Source organism: Puma concolor, chromosome C1 (assembly GCF_028749965.1).
Source record: "Puma concolor isolate L17-30 chromosome C1, mPumCon1.1.hap2, whole genome shotgun sequence".
Taxonomy (NCBI): domain Eukaryota; kingdom Metazoa; phylum Chordata; class Mammalia; order Carnivora; family Felidae; genus Puma; species Puma concolor.
In genome coordinates, this window is record NC_141674.1 from 104,853,735 (window position 1) to 104,879,714 (window position 25,980).

The 25,980-nt window shown below is 47.9% G+C and overlaps 2 protein-coding genes and 1 long non-coding RNA gene across 6 annotated transcripts; 2 read left to right on the forward strand and 1 right to left on the reverse strand.

The window, feature by feature from the left end:
• Positions 1-703: 703 nt before the first annotated feature.
• ANKRD34A (ankyrin repeat domain 34A) lies at positions 704-4,229 on the reverse strand. 3 transcript variants are annotated; one of them, XM_086718045.1, is made up of 3 exons: positions 4,135-4,229; positions 3,587-3,650; positions 704-3,207 (listed from the first exon to the last, which is right to left on the reverse strand). In XM_086718045.1, the coding sequence occupies exon 3, from the start codon at positions 3,089-3,091 to the stop codon at positions 1,547-1,549; it is 1,545 nt and encodes a 514-aa protein (XP_086574171.1). In that variant the 5' UTR covers positions 3,092-3,207; positions 3,587-3,650; positions 4,135-4,229; the 3' UTR covers positions 704-1,546. The 3 variants fall into 3 exon arrangements, with proteins under 3 accessions (XP_086574171.1, XP_086574170.1, XP_086574169.1); XM_086718044.1 differs by lacking the exon at positions 4,135-4,229 and adding an exon at positions 3,752-3,954; XM_086718043.1 differs by lacking the exons at positions 3,587-3,650; positions 4,135-4,229 and adding an exon at positions 3,752-3,954.
• LOC147578309 (uncharacterized) lies at positions 2,480-5,949 on the forward strand. The gene is made up of 3 exons (XR_015255061.1): positions 2,480-2,905; positions 4,150-4,343; positions 4,842-5,949. It is a non-coding gene; the product is annotated as an uncharacterized LOC147578309 (long non-coding RNA).
• An 11-nt stretch (positions 5,950-5,960) lies between these two features.
• Positions 5,961-15,139, forward strand: POLR3GL (RNA polymerase III subunit GL). 2 transcript variants are annotated; one of them, XM_025934745.2, is made up of 8 exons: positions 5,961-6,091; positions 11,974-12,141; positions 12,470-12,599; positions 13,307-13,375; positions 13,719-13,775; positions 14,013-14,086; positions 14,218-14,331; positions 14,639-15,139. In XM_025934745.2, exons 2-8 carry the CDS (start codon positions 12,016-12,018, stop codon positions 14,723-14,725), a joined length of 657 nt encoding a protein of 218 aa, XP_025790530.1. In that variant the 5' UTR covers positions 5,961-6,091; positions 11,974-12,015; the 3' UTR covers positions 14,726-15,139. The 2 variants fall into 2 exon arrangements, with proteins under 2 accessions (XP_025790530.1, XP_025790532.1); XM_025934747.2 differs by lacking the exon at positions 13,307-13,375.
• Positions 15,140-25,980: the final 10,841 nt, after the last annotated feature.

The window sequence follows — 25,980 nt, forward strand, 5'->3', positions numbered from 1 at the left end:
TTAACCTCCCATTAGAGCGAGGAAGAACTGGAAGATATGCAGAAATCAGAAAACCGAGAAGCCTAAGGGGACAGATTAAGACAATTACCCTTGTACATGACCTGTCAGGCTGGGTTCCTCTGATTACTCTTACACACACACACACACACACACACACACACACACACACTACACATCCTTTGTCAGTAGACCATCATGCCATTTTTACCTAGGTGAAGCTATACTTCTCTCCATCCACCCCCCTGCAGTGGCTCAGGATGGGGAAATGAAAGTCAGAAGTAGAAAAAAAAAAATGGATGAAACGCACCAGTGAGATGAAAATTAGACCCCCAAGGAATAACTGGGAATAGTCACAAAATAAGAAGCTTGAAAGAGGGGCAGTTAATCTACTGGGATATATGTGTTGATGGTGGAGGGAAGTACTTTTTGTAGGATATACTTTTGGAGAAATCTTAAATTAAAGAATTTGAAGATGGACATAGGGGAGACTGGGCAAGTGAAAGTCTGCCAAACGCCTTAAAACCTTCAGGACATGGGACACTATTTCTTCTGCAACCACAGTTGGTCTGTTGGTCTCCTGCAAAGAAGGTGGCTGTAACCTCTAAGTATCCCCTAGATCATTATAGATATGCTTAGCATCACCCTCCATCCCTGTTCCTCATTCCCCACATCCCACACCCTCAGGCAGAAGTGACAAAACAGAGACTTCTGAACACATTTATTTGATATGTCAAGTGGAGAGAGGAGTGATTTAGGGCTACTCCCCACTTCTACCTGTGGGGGTGTTCATAAGCTCAGACAGACAGATTGCATCGTAGAGCCCATGACCCACTCCCTGGGAAAATGAGACAACCTGTTGATTGGTTAGGGGAGCTAGATGGGAATAAAAGGCAGGAAGTTGAGAATAAAGCTGAGAGCAAGAAGGGCAGCAGCAGAACTGAGGCTGGGGATTGCTGCAGGAAACCCCTAAGGAAAGTGAAGAAGATATCCTGAAAAGTGGTTAGGGCTGGAAGCAGGGTGTGAAAGGAGCCAGGCCTGGAGAGAGAAGCAACACCTACACAAGGGAGTGGGATATTCAGGAAGAGGGCAGAGTGTGCAAAGTCATGAACGAGCTGTGTTGCAGGGCATACATGGAAAGCAGGGGATTGCTTCTGCAGGAGGGCAAACAGATTGGATACTACCCATAAGTAGGGGTTCCCTACTGCTTCTGAACAAATGCAGGTGAGTTTGGGACCCACTTGGGGCCCTAGCACAAGTGGCCCTGTGTGTGCCATTCCTATGGATGGGTACACAAGTAATTCCCATATGCATGTGAAGTGACCAGCACATGAATGCATGTGTCTATATGCCCAGTAAATAGAGTACTTACCCTTCTCTGTGAATAAGAGTACTGTGCTTGTGGACACTTTCTTACCCATGTGTGCGTGCACCGTGCCCGTGAGCACATGCAAGAGACCCCCATGTCCGTGGTGTGTGTGTGAGCTGGTTCTCCCACCTGTCCCATCAAGGTCCTGATCCCCACCCTCCTTGACTCCTCTCACTCGTCTCAGCGCCCTGGCTCCCCTGGCCCGCCTAGACTCTGGAAGCCCCCTAGCAGGCGGATCTGCTCAGTCTGCATCGAGTGGCGCCTCACCAACTTGCGCTTGGTCCTAGGAGAGCCTGGCGCCCCCGCCTGGGGAGGGGCGGGCAGCGAAGGCGCCCGACCTCCGGGTTGGGGGCGAATGTCGGGGATGGGAGGGTGGGGGCTGACGTTGAGCGGAGGCAGGAAACCAGGCCGCGTTTGCGCGATGTGGTCCAGGAGCAACGTCCCCGAGCCCCTCCGCTCCAGCAGCCCGGGACTCCGCCTCCGTCCGCTCAGGGGAGAGACGGCCCCAGGCAGACTCTCCTGGGACTGGCGCGGCGAGGGCGCCGAGCCGGCTGGAGGGAGGGTCAGCGGGGAGGCGCTGTATCGGCGGCGCTCCAGGGACAAGCGGCTGCACTCCGGCGAGTCGGGGCAAATATTCCCGGGAGTATCGAGCTCCACCGGCTCCATGCGGCTCAGTTTCTGCCTCAGCCCCGCAGGGGGACCGGACTCCTGAGCTTCTGGCGCAGTGTTTCGGCGAGAGAGAGGACCCCCACCCGTCACTTTCTCCGCCCACGGAGGCGGGTCCTCCGGGCCTTCAGTGCTGTGACGTCTGGAAAGACGGGGTCGACCGGTCAGGGTCAGGCCGTTGAATTCGGCGGTCAGGCGCTCGATCCCCGGCCTCCCTTCCGCGGGCGGGACAGGTTGAGGAGGGGCCACTAGGCCCCAGGGCTCGGAGTTGAGCCTTTTGAGTGGTTTTGGAGGGTGACGGGGTGGTTTGGGGAGCGGCTCAGAAGGGGAGGGGTCATCGGGGGGTTTAGGAAGAGGGAATTCGAATACGTCCCGCTTCTCCTCTTCTTCCTGAGCGCGAGGGGACAGCAACCCCCGTCCTCCTCCACCTCCTCCTCCTCCTCCACCTCCTCCTCCTCCTCCACCTCCTCCTCCTCCTCCTCCTGCAGCCTGCAGTTGGATTTCCGAAGGCGAAGTGCAGACCCCCGGGCTAGGAGGAGCGGGAGCCGGGTCCTCCACCCCCGGGGACGGTGGGGAATTGAGATACTGCCGTGTCTTCTTGGTTCCCGAGGGAGAGGTGTCGGTGGTGATGATGATGACCTCCGTGCCCTTGGCCTTACAGGCGTCCAGCAGCGTGGCAAGGGTCTCACGGTCCCCGCGGTCCAGGGCGTGGACAAGCGCCGAGGCGCCCGCGTGATCTCGCACTGAGGGGTCTGCACCGTGGGCAAGGAGCAGCGAAGCCACGGCGGCGCCCCCACCCCCGGCGCAAGCGTGCATGAGCGCGGTGCGCCCCAGGCGGTCTGCGATGTTGGGGTCAGCGCCTTGCTCCAGGAGGTAGCGTACCATGCGTGCCTTGTTCTGGGGGTCGTCGTAACGGGCCCGACAGGCCGCCATTAGCGCAGTCTCACCCTGGGCATCACCCTCATTCACGTAGGCGCCTCCCTCCAGAAGCAAACGGGCCAAGCGTAGCTTACCCTGACCCACGGCCCGAAGAAGAGCGTGGCCCTCGGTGTGCAGCATAGCTGCGGCTGGGGCGAAAGCACCAATGAAGCCGGGACGGGGGCCCGCCGAGGGTGTCTAGGGGCGTGGGGGTGGTGGCTGGCGGAAGCCTGAGGGCTCAGTGGCGAAGCCAATCCCTGCGAGAAAGAGAGAGATCTTATTGACGGATTCAGGCAGGGAAACTGAGGCACCGGTGGAAAGATACGGCGTGGGGAGATCTCTACGGCACGGCACACAGTCCTTCCTCTAACTCATGCCTTTGAGCCGCCCCCTCCCCCCAGCGCATGCCTGAGGAGGTGGGAAGGGTGCACCCGCATTGAAGGACGAGCGCGCGTGCAAATGCGTACGTGCACGCGCAGGGATACCGCACCCCCACCCTCACCCCACGGCTTATCAGACCTTTCCAGCATCCCCCTTTTCTTATCCGCACTTGGAATACCCCTTCCTAGGATGCTGAACGCCGCCCACCCACACACATGCACCCATACATTCACACACATAATTCCCATTCCTAACCTCTTTTAGGTTGCCACAGCCCCAAAAATTGAGTGGGGGGAGGGAAGCAGCTTGCATTTGGGACCTAAAACGGGTGGGGGGAGAATTGGGGGTTTCTTTTGCCCCTGCTATGTTCCCCATCACTCCTTGCTCTTTCCCTCCCAGGCTGTGCGCCCAAATAGATACCTGAATGTCCGCAGGATCTCCAAGAGGCCAGGACTGAGGCCAGGGCCCTGGGGCAGCCGGGGTGGCGGAGCCGGGTTCCCGGGGGCCCACATGGCGTGGGGAGGGGCACCTGGATTCCCTTGGTGTCAGTATCTGCGCCCCGGCACCGGATCCTGGTCCCTCCTCCCGGTGCGCCCCGGGCACGGCGCCGGCTCGGGAGGAGAGAAGCTGGGGGGGGGGGGGGGGGGCGGAGCTCTGCCTTGCTATTTATAGCCTGGTCTCTGCGGGTGGGGGCGTCGGGCACCAAACCGTTCCCCCACCCATGCACACAAAAATCCTCAAAACCTAGAGGCTCCAATCCTGACTTCTCTTGCTGAGCCGACCTCCCCTCAGCCCCAACAAACCTAAATGTTCCTCAGGAGACTCCTCCGCGATCCAGACTGGGACCATCCCAATTCTTCCTTGAGCAGAGCCCCATTTTCCGCGTTTGATGTGTTTATGCGCGCCTGTACGCCAGATCTGACCTGCTACCCACAGCACATGGCACATTGTGCAGAGAGGTGGAGAGAGGCGATTGGAATCCACAGCCGGAGTCCATACTGCACAGAGAGAAGCAAGAGATCTGGTTGCCTCCTTGTAGTTTACATGTGAGGGGGAGCTGGAGCCAGACAGCGGTACATCCTCACTCCACCTCCTCCTAAACGGAACACACAGCACAGATAAACTTGAACCTCAGTTCCCTGGTACAGACCTCAGATAAGTGTGAGGAAAGTGGATGGATATACGGGGTCATTTTTAGGTACACCAGGGGGCATTCCCAGATGCCTTCCTCCCCACATTCTTGGAGGGGGAGAGGGAAAGAGAAAAGGGGAAGAGAGAAGAGCGACCCTTGTAACACATCCTTTCTCACTGCATCTCTTTACAATCAATCTTTCTTAGACTGTCATTATTTTTCCATCTTGCCTGAAGGTCTCTGTCCAATGGCTCCTGATGTCTTCTCTCTGCCTATCTGTCACAATTGTAACCCGTCTCTCTCTGCTGTCTGTCTCTGCCTCTCCTTGCCACCTGCCCTGTCTCCATGGTTACCATAGCTTCCATCTGCATATTTTAGGAATGAGTTTGTGTCCAGCTGGAAGGCATCAGGGAAGTGGAAGATGAGGGGAAAAAAATCCCAAGGATTTGGAAAACTCACCTGAGATCATTCATACTGGCGGCCACCAGACACAAGATACTAAAAATAATGTTCCTGGAGAAGGAGGAAGAGAAATATTGCTGGGAAGCTACCCATTTTTATTAGCCACCATTTACGGGACGCCAACTATGTGCCAGGTACTTCATATATATTATTTCCAATCTTCACAACAATGCTATAAGGTAGGAATCTCCTTTTTATCTCCTTGTTATAGGTGAAGAAACTGATACCTAAGTTAAGCAAGTTCTTCAAAACCTCACAGCTCTGTTTCTGTCCTATTCCAAAGACGGGGCACTTCCCACTGGATCTACAGCCTCCCAAGTCAAGAGGCTTCACTCCCAGGCCCATTTTCTCTGACATCTGGGATAGTCTTCTTGACTAACTCCTAGATTTTATGTCCACTCTGAATTCCTTCCGTGTGTGTGTGTGTGTGTGTGTGTGTGTGTGTGTGTGTATGTGAATGAAAATAGGGCTCCTCTCCGCCTCCCTCCCACCAACCATGCCCCCCTTCAGCAAGGGCTAGGAGGAGCTGGAAGGCAATAGAAAATGTAGGAAACACTGGGCTCCTTCCCTGCCTCCCCAACTCTGGTTCTCTAATTCCTAATCCTTCCTTCCCCAAACTTTCCGCTCATCTTCTCACAGACATGGCAACAAACCACAGGGGGAAAAAATAATAGAAAATAAGTATTCAGTGGTGGTGCTGGAGGGAAGCCGTGTAGGACTGGAGGGAAGGCAGGAGTGATGGAGGGGAGGCCGAGCTGTGAAGCCCCAGTCACAAAAAGAGCGATCCCTAAGGAACAACCCTTTCATTTCTCTGTGGGAGCTTTCTCAACAGTGTCCCTCGGCGAGTTCTAAGCGTGAACTCTCGCTAGCCAGGAGCTCCGCCATCTGAGATGAGGTCGGAAATAATCAAGCCCTGGTTGATTCTGCAACCCTCTCTCCGCGACACGGCGGGCTTCCCAAGCCTGGGTTCTGGCTGACTCTCCCCCTCCTTCCTTCTCCTCGGCTTCAAGTGGGCGGATCTCCCTCCTGGTCTTCTCCTAGATTGGCCGGGAGAATTGACCAATGGGAAGCCCTGGGAGGCGGAGCTAGGGCGCCAGAAGCTAGAGGAAGACCTGCAAATTTCAAGTTGGCTGCGACGTGGGCTCCGCGTGGGGGAGGGGCAGCAGGTAAGGCTCCGTCCCGGTAGCGCTGACCTGGTTCTGTCCCACACCTCCCGAACTAGTTCGCCAGGGCCACGCTGCGAGATAGATAGACAACGCATTCCGGCAGCCTGTTGGATCAGCCCCCTCTGGTTTCCTACTCTTCTTTCCCTTTCTCTTCAGGGCTCCCATTGCTGTACCGATTATACAGAGAACTGCAGTTTTCTTTCGTGCATAGGGGAGACAGATTAAAGCACAAAGTGAGAAAATTCACTCTTGTATCTCTGACTTTTTGTTACGGCATCAGCTTCCCCCGAATATTTTATCATTATTCCCTTGTCTAAGAGTCTGACAAACTCCTGTTATCTATTAAGAATCAGCTGAAATATTGTCTCCTACCTGTAGCTTTCTTGGACCACCTCTTCTTCCTTTTTTCTTTTTTCCTTCGTAATTAATTGTTCCCCAGTCTGAAGGTAACGTTTTATGCGTACCTCTATTAGAGCACTTAGTGTGTGGTCTCTAATATTTCTCTGTTCTTCTGAGAATATAAGGTTTTGTAGGCAGGTTCTTGTACTCAATACAAAGTGCCCAATAAAGGTTACTTGAATGGAATTGATTGCGAAGGCCGACTTTAAACTCCTAGCATAATTAGGGAACAATTAATAAAAGATGCAATAAAATACAATACAGTATCTAATTAAGATCTCTTAAATTAGTGGTTTGTAATTCAATTGCTCCCACAGTCCAGAGAAAGGAGAAAGCTAGGAGGACCGGGATGGTGAAGGGAGGCTTGATGAATCACCAGGTCTCAAGTTTGGAAGAGCCCTCAGAAATCATGTATTCATCCATCTATCCATTCATTCATTCATTCATTCAAAAAATATTTATTGAGCATCTACTATATGCCAGACACAATGCTAGACAATGGGGATCATAGTGAATCCTCTACTTTAGACATGCGTCCTTCCTCTGATAAACCATATTTAGTAAATTGTTACCCATCTTCTACTTAAACATCACTCGTAAGAAGACTCCCTAGCTCACTTTGCAGGTCATCCCATTTTTGGATATTTGTTCTTCAGTTAATATCCAACAAATATTCTAAACAAATATGTAGCTCAACGAAATGCCTTCCTCACCTCCATTGTAAAAGAAGGAGCACTGTCCTGGTGGTAGCATTCTTAAAAATAAAGAAAAACCATCCCCTTTGGTTTCTTTCTTTCTTTTTTTTAATGTTTATTTATTTTTGAGAGAGACAGAGAGAAAGACAGAGTACGATCAGAGAGGGACAGAGAGCAGAAGACACAGAATCTGAAGCAGGCTCCAGGCTCTGACCTGTCAGCACAGAGCCTGACATGGGGCTCAAACTCACGGACTGTGAGATCATGACCTGAGCCAAAGTCAGTCCCTTAACTGACTGAGCCACCCAGGTACCTTCCCTTTGGTTTCTGATTTAAAAAGTAATATACATTTATTCTAAAAAAATTGGAAACACATAAAGGTGTAGATAAAAATGTCTATTATTTCATGACCATGATCTAGGGATAACCGTTATTATTATATTATTATTATCAATTTCTTTTCTGCACGTATACATGTGTGTGTTACATAAATCAGGCTATACCACAAATATAATTTTTATCCCATTTCCCTCCACTGTACATAGTGAACATTTTTTTTTGCCTTTAAGTATTATTTGAAGTCATTTTTCTTTCTACATGATAGCCTAAAGTGGATATTTGATTTTTTTTTTAACCATTCATTTTTTTGTTGAGCCATTTAAGTTATTTCAGAAGTTTTGCTACCATGGATAGCTCTTTGATGACTAGACATGTTTACATGTCTGACTATATATGTGATGACATCTTTAAGGGTACATTTTTTAAAGTAGGATTACTGGATTAAGGATATGAACATTTAAAAGGCTGTTGCTCCCCTGAAATACTGTGTATAAAGACAATCCTTCCAATGAGGTATGAGAGTGTCCCATCTCAAAAAAACTGTGGCAACCTGATTATTCTTTAAGTGTTTGTCAATTTGGTAGGTGAAGAATGGTTTTGTCGATCATTATTTTATCAATTGCCTATTCATGTCCTTTGCACATTTATTCTATTGGTATGATTTTTTTCATTTGCATGTCCATGAGTTCTTATATAATAAGAGTATTAACTCCTTGTTTTATTTATCAGAAATATGGGAAACCCTAAATATTAGAGTGCCCTAGGCCTCAATCTCTGGATCTCTTCTTTTCTCTGTTCACATCCACTCCTTTAGGGATCCCACCCAGTCTCATGGCTTGAAATATTTGTATACTGACAACTCCACCAATTTAAACTCCATTGGTATAGCAGTTTTGTTTGTTTTGCTCACTGCTATGTCCCTAGCACTTGGAACAGTGCTTGGCATATAACAAGCACTCAGTAGATATTTTTTGAATGAATTAAGATGGTATTATTATTATTATTATTATTATTATTATTCCCATTTTACAGATGAGGAAACAGGTTTAGAGATATTAAATAAATTGCTGTAGGTTGTATAACTAGGAAATGGCAGAACTAGAATTCAAATCCATGTTCTTAACCACTACACGTACTGCCTTTCTTAAATTTGATGTCATGGTTTTTCTGTATTTTGTTGAAATCTGCTTCTTAGTAACTTCTACCACAATACAGTTAGGCATAAATGGGAATAAGTGTCATGTATATGAGATGTTGTTGTTTGGGGGAAGGAGAGTGCACAGGTGAACTCTAGGGAGGGTTGACGATAAGAAAAAGCAATTTGGGACCAGATTATGGAAGACCCTAAATATCCTCAAGAATTTAGATTCAATCACAATCTTAAAGAATAGAAACTCATGGTAGATTCCTGACCTGAGGGGGTTGAGATGGATGGTTCAGTTTCCCAACCAACCACCAGTTTATTGCCTCAATTAAATAAAGTTTTTTCTTTTTTTCCTCTCTTTTTTTTTTTTTTTTTTTTTTTACCCACATTCTTGGAGGCCACTTGGTTATATGTGGAAATGGAATTCAATGTGTCTAACCTCAAAGCTCACAGCTTTTTCTTGACTCCTTACTGCTTTGCAATCAAAACAGCTCCCGTCCCCACTGCCAGAACTGGGTCTGTCAAGTGGAATTATACCTAAACCAGCTGGTTAGTGTCCTTTCCCCTGAAAGGGCCTGAAAACATGCTTACAAATTCTTACTTCTTCTCTAGTGTCCATTAGCAATCCTTTCTCTCCTAATAAGTCCTTTCAATCAGATCACAATTTAACCTATTAGCTAACTTCTTATTTTTTCCTCACATTTTTTGTTGGACCTAAAACTTTCCAAATTCCTCAGACACACATTTTTTCACCCTCTCCTTCCTGCTACATATTGTTAATCTCACCTACTACTCTGTTGGTATATTTTAAAATTTTTTAATGATTATTTTTCTCTTATTACAAAAGAAATACCTTTCAGTATAGAAAACAAATGTTAAAATACACATAACCCCTCAAAAAGCAAACACCCATCACCTCAAATTAACCAATATTAATTTTCAGTGTATAGCCTTCAAAAACAACTTTTTTTCCATCATACATGAAGAAAGTATGTATGTGTGTGTTTGACAAAATAGATTTCTTTATACACATTTCTAAATCTTTTTTTCACCAGCTAATCTTTTGTTGAGTGCATTTTGTTGAACTATATATTTCTTGTTTAGAGTGTTTTTTGGATATTAATTGAAGAACAAATATTATTAATTGAAGACTTGCAAAGTGAGCCAGGGATTCCTCTTACTAAAGATGTTTAAATAGAAACTAGATAACAATTTACTAAATATGGTTTATCCGAGGAAGGATACATGTCTAGAGTAGAAGATTCACTATGATCCCCATTGTCCAGCATTGTGTCTGGCATATAGTAAATGCTCAATAAAAATTTGTTGAATGAATGAATACATGATTTCTGAGGGCTCTTCCTAACTTGAAATCTTGTGATTCATCAAGCCTCCCCTCATTATCCCAGTCCCCCTAGATTTCTCCCTTATCCCATCATATTAAGGGCACATACTAGCAGTGTAATTTAATATTGTTGATGTTGGGATGCCTGGGTGGCACAGTCGGTTAAGCGTCCGACTTCAGCCAGGTCACGATCTCGCGGTCCGTGAGTTCGAGCCCTGCGTCGGGCTCTGGGCTGATGGCTCAGAGCCTGGAGCCTGTTTCCGATTCTGTGTCTCCCTCTCTCTCTGCCCCTCCCCCGTTCATGCTCTGTCTCTCTCTGTCCCAAAAATAAACGTTGAAAAAAAAAAATTAAAAAAAAAAATATTGTTGATGTCGAACTTGGTCACCTGACTGAAGTAGTGTTTGTCCACTTTCTCCACTGTAGAGTTATACCGCTCCCCATCTTTCCAAAGCTGAATTGGACAAAATTCCCTATATATAGTCCACCTTTAAGGAGTGGGAAGTTCTACTCCCCCTCTTTAGGGTGGAATCTACATAATTTATTTGGAATTCTACACAAGAGGTTTGTCTTTTCTCCCCCACGTATTAACTTATTTAATCATTTCTTTCTATCAGTGTGGACTCATCATATTTATTTTATACTTTGGGGTTATAACTTAATACTACTTTATTGCTCAAATTCTTCTTTGGCCATTGGGATCTCTTCCAGTAGACTCTTATGCCTCTTTGACATAGCCTGCCAATGTCTGTATGTTGTTGTTTTGAGTGCTTCTTTACTTTCTGGCACTAGAAGATGCTTCAGGCTCGCCTTGGGTATTTCCTGCCCCAGCCCTTAGAATCAGCCATTTCTCCAAGAAGCCCTGGGTCTTTTTTTGTTGGAAAATGGTCTTAGAAACCAAGATCTGGGTGCTAGGTGTGCTCTTTGTCACTGGGATATCATTTCTTACAAGTTTCATTTTCATTTGGTAACTTTACCCCCCATCCTACCTGCCTCTGACTGGTCCCTTAAGATTGATGACAACAGGCAGAGTTCTGCTACTTCTAGTAACAGAAGGAACTTTCGATTCATCAGAGTTTATCACTGTGGGGTGGGCTGCCTTGGGGGAGAACAGACACCCTCTCTTTAAGAAAATGCCACTGTGGGTGCCTGGGTGGCTCAGTCAGTTAAGCATCCGACTTCGGTTCAGGTGTCATGATCTCCCGGTTTGTGAGTTTGAGCCCCGCATCAGGCTCAGAACCTGGAGCCTGCTTCAGATTCTGTGTCTCCCTCTCTCTCTGTCCCTCCCCCACTTGTACTCTGTGTCTTGCTCTCAAAAATAAATAAACATTAAAAAAATAAAATAAAAAAAAAAGAAAATGCCACTGGAAGTGAAATGATTAACAACTTACAAAGTGGAGTACTAGGTTGGGAGGGCTTTTGGACTAGATGCCTCTACTGGTCCTTCCAACTCTAAGATTCTAAGTGCTCCTAAGTGGTATTACAAAAAAATAAATTGATTGTAATGGTTCTCCCCACCACCACCTCCCACCACTTATCCTTATCCCCCATAGTAGATGCTTAATACATGTTTTGCTGAAATTCACTGCATTGGATTGAATTGGGGCCTGGTTGGGTGTGGAAAGCCAGGGAGAGAAAGAATTCAAAGATTAGATGGCGATATGCAGACGGTGACAAATATCAAATTACCTTAGGGATGGAGGGAAGTTTTATCCAGAGGTCTAATCACTTTCCCTTTTGTGCTGGAGTTACACTACTTTGCAGTTATCTGTCCTGTTGGGACTATGTCTCATCCACGTCTGTATTTCTAGAAATACGCTGCCTGGTACAATGCCTTTCCTATCAACATTTGTTGAATTACACTGGTTTTTGGGGGCCCCAGGGGAAAAGACTGAGTGTCTTGCACCTCCCTGGCTTCCTATCATTCTACCATACTTTTCTCTTTGTTTTTGTCTTTATCAGGTTTTTCTCACTGGATCTCTGAATACCCAGGCCCCCTCCACCATGGCCAGTCGGGGTGGGGGCCGGGGTCGTGGCCGGGGCCAGCTGACCTTCAACATGGAGGCTGTGGGCATTGGGAAGGGGGATGCTCTTCCCCCACCCACCCTGCAGCCTTCTCCACTCTTCCCTGTGAGTATCTGCCCCCCTTCCTGAGACTCCCGTGTGCCCCTGGCTGACTATATATAATCCAGGATTCCTTGTGGGCCATCATAAAACTCATCTTGCCCCTTTCTGTCTCTGTGCTTCCAACTCACATGGGATGTTTCCCAGGCAAGGTAGTTTCTCATACTCCCAGCTCCCCAGCTTTCAAAATACTGTATTGTTCCCCACATTTTTCTTGGCCCTCTGTTCAGTGGGAGCATTGGATTGAACTGGGGGGGGGGGGGGGAGAGAGACCCTTCTAGATTTGTTCTCTAGTGTTTTTTCCCTGAACTGACCACTGCCCCTGCTTCCTTAGCCCTTGGAGTTCCGTCCAGTGCCTCTGCCCTCAGGAGAGGAAGGGGAATATGTTCTGGCACTGAAGCAGGAGCTACGAGGGGCCATGAGGCAGCTCCCCTACTTCATCCGGCCAGCTGTCCCCAAGAGAGGTCAGTTGGAACGCTAGCATCGTGTTCCGAGTGCCTTTCATGAGCAGTGCCCTGTACACAGCACTCTGCGGGCCAGAGAGGCCAGAAGCAGCACAGGAAGCTCGCTGTCTAACTGGGGAGATCGTAACAATTACCCCTGCATTTGAAGTGCATTATCCGTGGTTTGTTCTGAGTCTCACACACGGGTCTCTGAGAAGCCCTCCTAAGCTTAACAGGATTACAAAGAGGTCAGGGAGACCAGGAGGGACTGGAGAAGGGGAGTTGCTGGGAGGCTTGGGATACTGGATATTTACCAACAGGTGTGGAAGTGCAGGGTTGGAGTATATTGACAAACAGAGCTTTCTGATTAAAGCCTTAGGAGCTGAAGCTCAGAGGCATGAAAGACCTGCCTGGTAGCCCCATTAACAAGGAGTAAAGGGAAGACTGAAGCCCTAGTCTCTTGCTCTCTAGTGTACTTCCACCATATCACACTACCTCTCAAAATAGCCATGCCTTTGGGTTAAGGGAGATGACAAAACATTGTAATTTGGGGTGGCAAAGGGACAACATCGATGAGTGTTGAAGGTCCTTGTTAAAGATGATCCCCTGGGCTCTGAGCTTGGGGAACAGACAGTGCCTGAGTATTGAGAGGGCTGGGTCCTCAGAAACAACCCTGTTCTAGGGCTCTGAAAGGATAAAACTTTGACCCTTGGCCTCTGACCCCTCAGATGTGGAGCGTTACTCAGACAAATATCAGATGTCAGGGCCGATTGACAATGCCATCGATTGGAACCCTGGTAGGTGATGGGCCCTTTCGTTGCCTGCCCTTTCTTAAAATCCTTGAGATGCCACAAGCCACCAGCCCATCCACCTTTCTGTGTCCCCTCCTCCCCTCTATACAGTATTTACACACTGGAGCCCTAGATGTCCTCCCAAACACTCTCAGACTCTACCTGAAAACCTATCAAATAGCCCCCATTTCCCTGGAGGCACCCAAGCCACAGTTTTGTTCCAAGTAACTTTGACCCAATCCCTTCCTTCCTCACCATTATCCTGACTCTTACTTCTCCTTTAAAACTGGTTATTCACAGGAGACCCCAGGCAGGGTCTTACTGACTTTTATGTTCCCACTGTTCCCAGATTGGCGACGTTTACCCCGTGAGTTAAAGATCCGAGTGCGGAAGCTACAAAAGGAACGTGAGTATATCTGGGGAAAGGAGGCAGAAGAGAGATTTCCTTCATCAGCTGGAGGGCCAAGGCTGTTGGTGATCTTGCCTGCCGTCCCAGTTCCTGCCCATTCCACCCAGTATGGTAGCTGGGTGCCATGTGGCCACATGAGGGCAGCAGAGTGACATGGTCTCTGCAAGAGGGTGGGGTGGACCGCTAACAAGGAAGTTTGCTCTCAGATGATTCACCTTTTGATTCCCTGACCAGGGACCACCATCCTAATCCCCAAGAGGCCCCCCAAGAACACAGAAGATAAGGAAGAAACAATACAGAAACTGGAGGTGAGGAGGAAATGTGCATAGAGACCACCTGGGTCCCAGCCCCATTCCCTGTCCTTTGGCCCATCTGTGCCTCATTCTTTCCCTTCTCTGAGCTGAGTCCGAGTTTCTCCTTCTGTTCATCTTTACATCAGACCCTGGAGAAGAAGGAGGAGGAAGTGACTTCAGAGGAAGATGAAGAGAAAGAAGAAGAAGAAGAGAAGGAAGAGGAAGAAGAAGAGGAGTACGACGAAGAAGAACATGAAGAGGTGAGAGGGCTCTCCTTCCACCCTCAGTTCCCCTCTCTTTCTCATGAGCTCTAGGGAGTCTCAATTCCATCCACCAGGGTTGTTCTCCTCCAGAGGGTTGGAGAGCCAAAGGAGATGTCCCCCCAGGGGAGAGCGCCCTCCACTTCATGTGCCCCCAGGCTCTTCTCAAGAGCAAGTGGCAGCCCCAAGGGACTTCCCAGGCCTGGAATGGTTTAAGGGTGGGAGGAGGGGGACGGCTGCTGATACACTGGGAGGAAGGAGAATGCTGAAAACGTGCCTACTTTGATTTCTTTTTGTTCTGTTTCAGGAAACTGATTACATCATGTCATATTTTGACAATGGAGAGGACTTTGGGGGTGACAGTGATGACAATATGGATGAGGCTATATACTGAAGAAGGACCCTGAACAATATCGCAGACCTTCACATCATTCTTGATTGAAGATACAGAAGTAACTGTCGCTATTACTTGGTTTTGTGGACAAGCAAATCATTTGCTTAGAGTCCAGATAAACTGGCCCTGGAGGTAGGAATGGAGAATGATGACAGATAGTTCTCTTTTCCACCCTTCCCCTCCTTCTACCCTTGTGTCACCTCTGATAGCTTGGGGGGAAAGGGCAAAGGACCAATGTCTTAATTGTACGAAAGAAGGAGGGGTCAAAGAAGAACTGGGCTTTTAGAGCTGAGACAGCTAGCTGTACACGTGCCACTCCCCGCACTTTTTTGTAGTGGAAGATAATTGGGGGTGTATGCAGTTAGGAGGAGCAAGGCCAGTTTTATATTTTTAAATAAAATGTTTTTAGCTGTCTGTCTGTCTGTCTGTCTGTCCAGGGTGAAGCCTGATGGGAGAAGCCTGGCGAAAAGGAGGGAATGGCCTAGTTGGGGCATTTTTCCCTTGCCTGTTAGAGTCCAGTGTGACACACTGGCATTGCAGCCTTCCTGTCCTCTACCCCTTCCGTCCCACTCCCGTGGCGGGACACATACTCCCAATCTAGCCCTGCCAAGGAACATTCAGGAACTCATCTATGAGGCTGTGCGGAGTGAGTAGTAGAGAAGAACGGCCCACGCCCTGTAAGACCAGCCGGCTTCTGAGCCTCTGGTCCTCAGGCCACAGGACATGATCGTCTCTTGTCACGTGTGTTCAACAGGGACACAGGCCCTCTCTTTCCCACACTTGACCTTGATCTCGTCCTTGTTTACAAGGAAAGATTACAGCTATTTTTGTGAGAGAGAGTCGAGAAAGCCAGGTGCGGGGAGGGAGTGGGGAGGAGGTGCCGATTCCTCCCCAGCGCACACCTTCTTCCAGACCCGAGGGATCCCACTTTGAAAGATGTGTCTGTGCAGACGGAGCCACCATTCTCCACTTCCTGAAGCTGTTTGTGGCTGAGTTGCAGTATCTCTTTTGGTTCTTCCTTTGTGGAAGGTAGTTAGTCTTTCTCACTCCCTTCTTGGGGTGGAGGGGGTAGGCGGTATTGCTTTACAGGAAGTAAGGAGGGTGGGGTGGAGGGGAGTGACTTAGGGACACTCACAGCTCAGCTCTGAGAGATGCTTCCTCACCCACTCGGCTCTCCCTGGGGTGAGGTCACTTCCCTAGGCTCTGATTGGCTTCTTAGGAAGCCCTCAGTGAGCTGATTGGTTCCAGACAGTTGGTCCATGCAACAGTCACGGGCGAGCTGCGTGTCCAGAATAGGAACTGAATAAGGAGGCAGGCACAGATAGCTGGGATGCTGTCATAGCGACCCTACTAAACATTTGAAAGTCATAAGGAGGGGATGTGGGAAAGCCTTCAAGAAATTGTCCAACCATATCCAGTCAGGCCAACTGAATTCCATACAGCATCAAGTGATAGAGACTGGCAATCTCATGTAAGGCATTTCTTACCCCCATTGTAAAAACTAAGCAGGAACTGTGAACCTATTGAGGGAAAGCACCTTGAAAGTCAGGCTGGGGTGCCGTAATAGGTGTTAAGGTAGAGGCAGCCAAGAGAACAGAAAAGGAAACAGGAATTGAAAGAGAACATTCCACAGTTATTGAGCAATTTGTGGTGATTGTTGTGTTTCTTTTTCTAGCTCTCCAAGGTGCTGGGTGAGTGGAATGTGTGGGGGAGGGGCCAGGGGACCTGTCACTGGGGTTTCCCATAGTCACACTTTAGCCTGTGATTGTTGGTGGGGAGAAATCAGCAAGAAACAAACATAAAAGACACTGAAAAATCTCCTTTACTCTCCCGCCCCTGCAGCCGCCCCACCACATATACCAGTCCTACCTGATCAGCTATATCTGTGTCTGTGTTCGGGGCACAGCCATGCCCTCAAATCCCACCTAATGCCAGCTTAGGACCCTGAAAGAGTCTAGACAAAAGACAGTAGAGGAGGATTGGAGCGCACTCCTGCCCCCACCTCTATGTACAATACATTTTTTCCCATTTCCCGGGAGAAAGGAGGACAAAGGTTGGAGTGACCACTTGGGCTCAGTTGTACTGCCTCACAAACAAAGTCAGAAAGATCAGACCATTCTTGGATTCTTTCCTAGCTGGCATCCTGCCACTCCTGGCAGGTGACCTTGCTGAACAAATGAACAAAGCCAGAGACACGGGATCTAGCAGCTTCCCCAGATTCCAGAGCCGTTCCAGGCAGAATTTGACTGTTTCCATTGACCTCTCCCCTACTTTCCATACGGGCAGGCTGAGGCTGAAGCCTGAGGTCTAGTCACCAGTCAGGACTGCTCTTTCTCTGCAGGACCACCTGAGAAGCTAGAGATTGAGGCTCCGATTGCAAACATTTAGAGAGGGCCCACACAGTGCTTGCTCAGCGCTGTGCTACCTGCCTGCCAGGGCCTGCTTATGTTGAACACATGGCTCCCCCCACACAGCCAGGCCTGTGCTGGCCCCAGGCAGAGTGGGTTCTCCAGCAAGAATCCTATCCTCCCCTACCCTATGTTCCATCCCTAGCTTCTGGTCCCCTCCCACCTTAGGCCGGAAGCTTAAGAGTTGAGTCTCCAAACTTCACAGGGACTCAGGTGGTTTGAGGGAGGGCTGGATGGGAAACCTGGATGCAATGTGTAGTTTAGAAGATGGGGGTGGAGACCCAAGGGATTGGAAGATCAGATGTCAGGGGGACAGGGCACCCATGGTTTGGCGAGGAAAAGACAATGACTTCCCTCAATTCATTTTTATTGCCGTTTGGACTTTGAAAGGAGGGAAGGGTGGCCTGCAGGCGTAGGCTGGCTGAGAACTAAGTCCAGGGGATAGGCTGCCGACTCAACTGAGCAAAGCACTGGTTATGGTTATGTGTTTATGGAGTTACAGTTTATGGAATTTCACCACTCCACAGTCTTGTGCCCTTGGGAAAGTCATGACAAGCCTGTAAACCTCAGTTTCCTCATGCGTGAGACAGAATTCGGATTAGAGAGCCGCCAGGAATCCTTCAAGCTGGTGTTGACCCACCTGCACGAGTCCAAATGGTTTTGAGAACAAAGGTCAGGGCGTGTCCAGCTGTTGCTGAACTCATTCCATCCTCAGAATTCCCCCACCTATTTTCAGCCTGGGCAAGCTAAAGATACCTCAGGCATCCAGCCAGTCCTTTCCAAGAAACTGCCTCAGCCCCAGCGGTAGAAGCATCAGCAATTCTATCAACTATCGAGGGAGGTGACAACCCCTACAGCAGAGTTCAAGGTCACAATCTGCAAGCCAGGACTCAAATGAAGCTGTTCAACCGAGAAGTTTCTGACAGAGGAAGGGGCTGGTTGAGCAGGTCTTCATCTCCCATCATATCATTATGTCTGGCTGGAGGAAAGAGAGGAGGAATGAGCTAGACAGGAATAGCTCAGTTAGCTAATCTGGCCAGACCAGTGGTGACCCCCTCTCCATTGAACTTTCTCCTACAGAGCCTATTTCCTCAAGGTCACTTGGGACCAGAAAGCCAAAAAATAAGAAGTTCTAGTTTCCTAGTATCACCTCAGAAAGATCTTTGCTTTGGGGTGCCTGGGTGGCGCAGTCGGTTGGGTGTCCGACTTAAGCCAGGTCACGATCTCGCGGTCCGTGAGTTCGAGCCCCGTGTCGGGCTCTGGGCTGATGGCTCAGAGCCTGGAGCCTGTTTCCGATTCTGTGTCTCCCTCTCTCTCTGCCCCTCCCCCGTTCATGCTCTGTCTCTCTCTGTCCCAAAAATAAATAAACGTTGAAAAAAAAAATTTAGAAAGATCTTTGCTTTACCCCCAACAGAACTTAATTTGGTATTTTGTATCCTAACGAGAAGGGATGTTTCCCCGGTCGCCATAATGGGACTCAATGGAAAGACAAAGCTCCAGTTTTAACTGCAGGACCTGAAAGGCCAAGTAAGGCCCAAGGCTTTTAAGACCTTTTGAAGGTCCCAGGATTCCTCAGACCCAGGCCTGACCAACACGGGGAGATACTATGCCTCCAAGACCTCTGAGTCTGGTACTATTCTCCATTCTCAAACACCTCCTCCTCCCTGGATCCCCAGCTCTAAGCTGGGCTTCCCCAAACTGGGACCCTACCTCTCTCTGAATCTTCCCCAACCTGTGACTCCATTTCCCCTGGTGTATAATGGTCAATAGAAAAATATCCAAATTCTGTCTTTGCCATTCTTTGTTACATTCAGGGCAGCATCGACAGTACTAGAATAGGAGGGAGATTAGTTAGACCTGTCTTTGCCTTGCTAAAACGGATGGGGGGGACAGGGTCGCCTGGGTGGCTCAGTTGGTTGAGCATCCGACTTCAACTCAGGTCATGATCTCGCACTTTGTGAGTTTGAGCCCCGCCTCAGGCTCTGTGCTGACAGCTCAGAGCCTGGAGCCTGCTTCAGATTCTGCTTCAGATTCTGTGGGTGCCTCTCTCTCTCTCTGCCCCTCCCCTGTTCACACTCTCTTTCTCAAAAATAAACGTTTAGGGGCACCTGGGTGGCTCAGTCGGTTAAGCGTCCGACTTTGGCTCAGGTCATGATCTCACAGTCCGTGAGTTCGAGCCCCGCGTCAGGCTCTGTGCTGCCAGCTCAGAGCCTGGAGCCTGCTTCATATTCTGTGTCTCCCTCTCTCTCTGCCCCTTCCCTGCTCATGCTCTGTCTCTCTCTGTCTCAAAAATAAATAAACATTAAAAAAATAAATAAATAAATAAACGTTTAAAAAATTAAAAAAGGTTTTAAAAAAATGATGGGGGGAACAAACTCACCTAAGTCAGGGACACAGATCTGGGGTATTTCCCATCATGGGGAGAGAACAGATGGAATCCCATTTGGACGGGTTTGAAAGACACCCTGGTACTCATCCTCCTTCTGCTCAGCTATGGCAGCAGATGCAGCTATTCTGGAAAGGAGATTCCTTCATCTAAAGAGGTCAAGGTAACTCTTTTACTTCATTTTTCTGAGGCATGAGTGGTAAGAGGAAGTGAAACAAAGATGGGCTCAGTGGAAGAAAGGGCAAATGCTGACCAGCCCTTTTCTTAGCCCTCCGCTTCCTGGCCCCAAGCGTCAATCCTGACCCCTAGACAGTCTTTCCTGCAGTCTTTCCTGTCTGACCATAGTTGGCTGCTCCTGGCCCCTCACCTCTCCCTTACTTGGCCTGGCTCCTGTTTTGAGACTTGCTCTTCACCCTGAGCCACCACTCTAACACCTGTCCAGAGATCTCAGGGATGTCTACAAACTTCCCAGGAGCTGGACTGGGCCAGGTCAGGACGTGTGACTTGGGGCCAGAAAGAGCTTATCACTCAGACTCATTGTCTTTGATATTCTTTTCCTCTTGTTGACTTCTCTCCATGTCTGTCTTTGCCTCATGTCTTTAGCATTGTGATGACCAACTTGGGTTACTTCTGGGTGATGTAGCGAGGAATATTGGAATTGCAGAATACACACGGTATGTCTTCCAGAGGGTCCATATTACTTTTAAGATTTGGTAGAGGAAGGTAAAATTATTGTTATGCTAAAACTACACAAATATATGGGGCAGTATAAATCAAAATTTGCACTTTTTCAACATAAAATAGGTACTTTTTTTGGCCAACATTTTTGGCTTCCAACAGGCTCCTTTAGAGAGTTCCAGAAGCCCTGGGGAAAAGGGTTCATTCTCCCTAATTTTAGCGGTCCCTCAGAGGAAATATTTGAGAAGCTCTACGTAGAGGTAACAACTTTAAGCCCCAACACCAGTCCGGAGTCAGACAGGGACAAAGGAGTGAAGCAGGTGAGTGTAATACGATAGAGCGTGATGCTAACTGCAAACGAGAGCCTGCCTGGTCCCTTCGGTTCTAACAGGTTGATACCATGAAGGAATGTGGACTGGTTGTTACCAAATATAATTGCTTTTTTTTTAATTTATTTTTTTAATTTACATCCAAGTTACTTAGCATATAGTGCCACAGTGATTTCAGGAGTAGATTCCTTAATGCCCCCTACCCATTCAGCCCATCCCCCCTCCCAAAACCCCTCCAGGAACCCTCTGTTTGTTCTCCATATTTAAGAGTCTCTTATGCTTTGTCCCCCTCCCTGCTCTTACATTATTTTTGCTTCCCTTCCCTTATGTTCATCTGTTTTGTCTCTTAAAGTCCTTATATGAGTGAAGTCATATGATATTTGTCTTTCTCTGACTAATTTTGTTTAGCATACCCTCCAGTTCCATCCACGTTGTTGCAAATGGAAAAATTTCATTCTTTTTTTTTTATGTTTTATTTTTTATATTTGAGAGAGAGCGCGTGAGCAGGGGAGGGGCAGAGAGATGGAGGCAGAATCCAAAGCAGGCTCCAAGTTCCGAGCTGTCAGCACAGAGCCCAACACGGCGCTCGAACTCACGAGCAGTGAGATCATGACCTGAGCTGAAGTCGGACGCCCAACCAATTGAGCCACCCAGGTGCCCCAAGATTTCATTCTTTTTGATTGCCAAGTAATACTCCATTGTCTATATATACCACATCTTCTTTATCCATTTATAATGCTTTTTAAGAGAAGCCAGAACAGATTTTGGTAAAATCTGGTTATGAATTGTTTACCACCAATTCAAATTTTTAGGATGAAACTGTATAGGTTTCTAAATGGCTGCAGGCTGATTCCACCAGAGGCCCCCTGGTTTGCTGCTCCTGGCCTCAACCAATGTTTCTTCTAATTTCCAAAGATATACAAGGCTCATCTGGGCTTCCAGGATCTCAGATTCTGTTCCCAAGAGTTCAGGGCAGTGAGGTGTATGAGGCTGCAGGGAGTTTGCAGCTGTCCCGCAAGAGAGCTTGAAGACGTAGGACTGAAGAGAAGCCTCTGGGTGTCCCTGGCAGGCTACTCCTTTCTCTAAGAAAAGCAAAGGAACCATTGGCCCCGGCCTGAGCATCCTTTCCTTGATCTACGGGGATATGGAGCTAAAAACATCTTGGGGTCGTGAACAGAAAGCCAAGTTTCCTCAGAGTTGGAAGGTAAGAGAAGGGTGAAAAAGCAGGAGTAGAGTGAAATGGGAGAAGAGGAGACAAAAGTGGACAGGTGAAGGAGGAAGTCAGAATTTAGACAGGTGAAGTGGAGAGGGTCTTCAGCCACAGAATCATATAAGGGAAGCACAGTTCTCACGCCCCTGAACCCCCCACCTCCCTTCCCAGCAACTGAAATCCTTCCTCTGTCTATCTGTCCAGAAAGTTAAAAATATCCAAGCTAGGCACCCAGCCCAGCCAGGACATTTCCGAGAACCTGTTTACTGACGATTTGATTGATTTGGAGAGGTAGCAGCTCCATTGCCCCAACAATGAGAATAGATCTTGCTTGGCATCCAAACGCTTGAGGCATGTGAGACCCACAATCCTGCACCTATGCTCTGTCTGGTCTCTTCTCCCATCATCACTCCCATTGCCTGGAGATGGCCAGTCAACTGGGCGTCAGAAAAATCCCAGCCTTCAGAGTCTGTTCCTTCTTTTCTCCTTACAGAATGGACCCAGGAAAGAATACAGCAGGGTCAAGCCAAGGGAAACCTCAAGACAGGACGGAAATAGGCTAAATTGGGCCTCACCAGAGGGTTCACCTCCACTAGCTTTTGTGCCACTTGGTCTGGTCCACCTCAGGGAAAAAAAATCAAATGAGATGCATTACCTTTGAATAAGGAGTCTGAGAGTTCTCTGCAGTGTCGCAGTGTATGCCCGTTGTATGTTCCTCGGTTTCTGTCTCTCAACGGTGGGAAGATTTCCCCTGAAGTTGTGTAGTGAAAAGTTAAGAAAGCTTAATTTCCAGAAGGTGACAGAGTTAATCCAGAGGCCTGTGAAGCACTCTGGGTGTATGAGAGAGAAAACTCTAGTGCTCCCTGAGCTATATGAGATGCAGGGTGTGCAGAGGACCTGGTCTGGCCTGGAGGTGGGAGTCCCAACCTCTCCCCTACCACAATTAACTCTAGGCTGAGTCAGCTTCTATACAGAGACTTCTCAGACTGTTTTGTTCCCTTAATACAGGAAGGAGGAATCAAGGGGAGCAAAGAGAGAACGGGCCTTATTTCTGCTAGGTCACAGAGGAAGAACGATTTTGAAGACATGCCTGGGAGTGAACTAATCAAGACTAATCAATTGTGGTGGACGTGGCTCCTCTTTTATTTTATTTTTTTTTTAATTTTTTTTTTCAACGTTTATTTATTTTTGGGACAGAGAGAGACAGGGCATGAACGGGGGAGGGGCAGAGAGAGAGGGAGACACAGAATCGGAAGCAGGCTCCAGGCTCTGAGCCATCAGCCCAGAGCCTGACGCGGGGCTCGAACTCCCGGACCGCGAGATCGTGACCTGGCTGAAGTCGGACGCTTAACCGACTGCGCCACCCAGGCGCCCCCCTCCTCTTTTATTTTAGATAACAAGCACTTGTTTGCCTAACACTTCACGTATTTAAAAAAAAATTTTTTTTAGCATTTATTCATCTTTGAGAGACAAGAGTGTGAGCGGGGGAGGGGCAGAGAGAGAGGGAGACACAGAATCAGAAGCAGGTTCCAGGCTCCAAGCTGTCAGCATAGAGCCCGACGCGGGGCTCGAACTCACAAACCACGAGATCGTGATCTGAGCTGAAGTCAGCCGCTCAGCCGACCGAGCCACCCAGGCACCCCACTTCATGTATATTTTTAAAATCCTCACCATAATCTTCCGAGGTAGGTATTATTATTATTTCCCACTTCACAGGTAAACAAACTGTAGCTCAGAAAGCTTAACCAAGTTGCCCAATCTTGTACAGCTTGTTAAATGGTGGAATTAAGATTGGAATTGAGATAGTTCAACTCCACTCTATATTATTTCTCCAGGAAAGCTGATCCCTGAACTTTTTCTAGGCTCCAGACTCGCATCTTGGGCCAGGACCTGTAGCCCTGGAGTTGCAGCCTCTCTGCAGAGTGTTTTTCAACTCAGGAAATGGTGGTAGATGAAGGGTAAGAACAAAGAATGAGACACAAATTTCTGCTCTTCTAGCCCAGGACTGTTGAGATCAGGGTGCTTGGGACAGGGGTTGTGACCATTGGAGGGTCAGTAAAAGATTTTCCTTATCTACCTTTTGTATTCCATCGCCTAGAGATAGTCCAAGGAAAGAATGCAAGGAGTCTGTAGGCTGTTGAAAGAACTGGGCAAAAGACACTCCTTCACCCCACTCCATACCCTCTAGTTCCTATGTGATTGTTGACCAGGTGCTCGGACTGATCTGTCTAAACTTCTCCCTCCCAGTGGCTCAACCCAAGTTACAACCTTGTGTTTCTGGTCTGTTGAGAGGTATCAAGCTAGCCAAGGACCCTGGTTATGGAATACTTGCCCCTTCCTTGTTAATTTTACTTTTTCTAGCTCTTTTCTCCCTCTAGATCATTTTCTTGCTGTCTTCTCTCAGACCTTCATATACCAGATTGGACCTAATGAATAAATGATACTAAGAACCGGATCTCCTCTAATGACTGCACGTGTAATTAAAAGGCACATGAGAAGAGCACGGGCAAGGAAGACCCCAAATCTACCCAGTTAAGTGGAGAAGCAGCTGAGCCAGTACCCAAGGAAGTGTACTTAAAGGAGCCTACATGCAGAAAATGTCCTGAGGTAAGGTAGAAAATGTGTGTAAAAGGCAAAAGAAAGTCGAAGTGCAGCCTTTTGTGCTCTAAGGGAAGGATGAGTTTCCTGTGAGTGAACAGCTAGCTGCCTTCCTTCCTCATATTTTGCTGCGCTGTTCCATACGGTTGTCACTAGTCACACGGAGCTAATTACATTTAAATTAATTAAACAAAAATAAAAATTCAGCTCATCAATCACACCACCACATTTCAGAGCTCAGTTGCCATACGTGGCTAATGGTTACCATTTTAGTGGGCATATAGAACATTTCCATCATCACAGAAAAGTTCTATTGGGCAGTTTGAATTTGAGGCATTAGGAGAAGATGCATAGGTTCTGGTTGTTTGAGAATCAGATCTCTAACAGACCTCAGGTGTCAGTTATCTACCCTCTCCCGGTTCTCCCCTTCTCATTTCTTGTCCCATTAGACAGGCTGTTTACACAAACAGCCAGGCTTTCTCTCCATCTCTCCCTCCTGCCCTCTGGCCGGCTCATGTCCTTGCTCCACCCCACCAGTCCCTGGAAAACAAGCTGCACGAAAAACTTCCATCAACTTTGACCTAGTTTCCTGGTCAAATTCAGGGAATAAGGGAGGAGACGCCAAACTCTTGAAAAGGTGAGAAAAGGAGGCAGCCCAGGTAAGAGTGAAGGAGAGAGTCACCATGGCAACAGGGAGCCAGAGGCTGACACCTTGGGAAAGAGAAACAGCCAGAAGAGAGAAGAGCTCCTGAAAATAAAAGACTGATGAAGGAAGATTGAAGTGGGAAGGAATCTTTTCAGTCTTTTTCTTTTTTTTCAACGTTTATTTACTTTTGGGACAGAGAGACAGAGCATGAACGGGGGAGGGGCAGAGAGAGAGGGAGACACAGAATCAGAAACAGCTCCAGGCTCTGAGCCATCAGCCCAGAGCCTGACGCGGGGCTCGAACTCCCGGACCACGAGATCATGACCTGGCTGAAATCGGATGCTTAACCGACTGCGCCACCCAGGCACCCCTTTTCAGTCTTTTTCAATTCACACTGATTTCATTAACTTCCAGGAGTCTGAGGTCTGTAATTAGCATGTGGAAGTCCGCAGAAAAGTCACCCCCCAAATTCCTAGATAAGGACCAGATCTGTCTGCAAAGGTTTAAGCCAGAAACCAGGCAAGTACGTTGACTTCTGAGGTTTCAGGGTTCTCATACCCATCACCCCTTTAAGAATAAAAATCATTTCAATTAGAGGCGGACTTGTGGTATCTACTGTAAGAAATAGGAACTGCAGAAGCATATCCTAAGGGATGAGGGAGGGGTTAAATACTCAGCAAACATCTGAGTTATGATTATGTGTTTCTTCTATAGGAACTGTGCTAGAAGCAGCAGAGACAAAAGATGGTAGCTGCCTTCAACCAATACTCAGAAGTCTAGATCCTTAAGTCCTGAATGATTATCATCTTGTAACTTACTATATATGAACCAGGTTTAGCTGAGAAGAAACTTCAGCATGAGACCAAATTATAAAATAGGGAACCATAACCCTTTCCTTTCAGGTCTCTCACCGATCTTATTTATTTTGAGAGCTAATTTTATTTTTTAAAAGATGTTAATTTCTACACCCAATGTGGGACTCAAACTCACGACCCTGAGC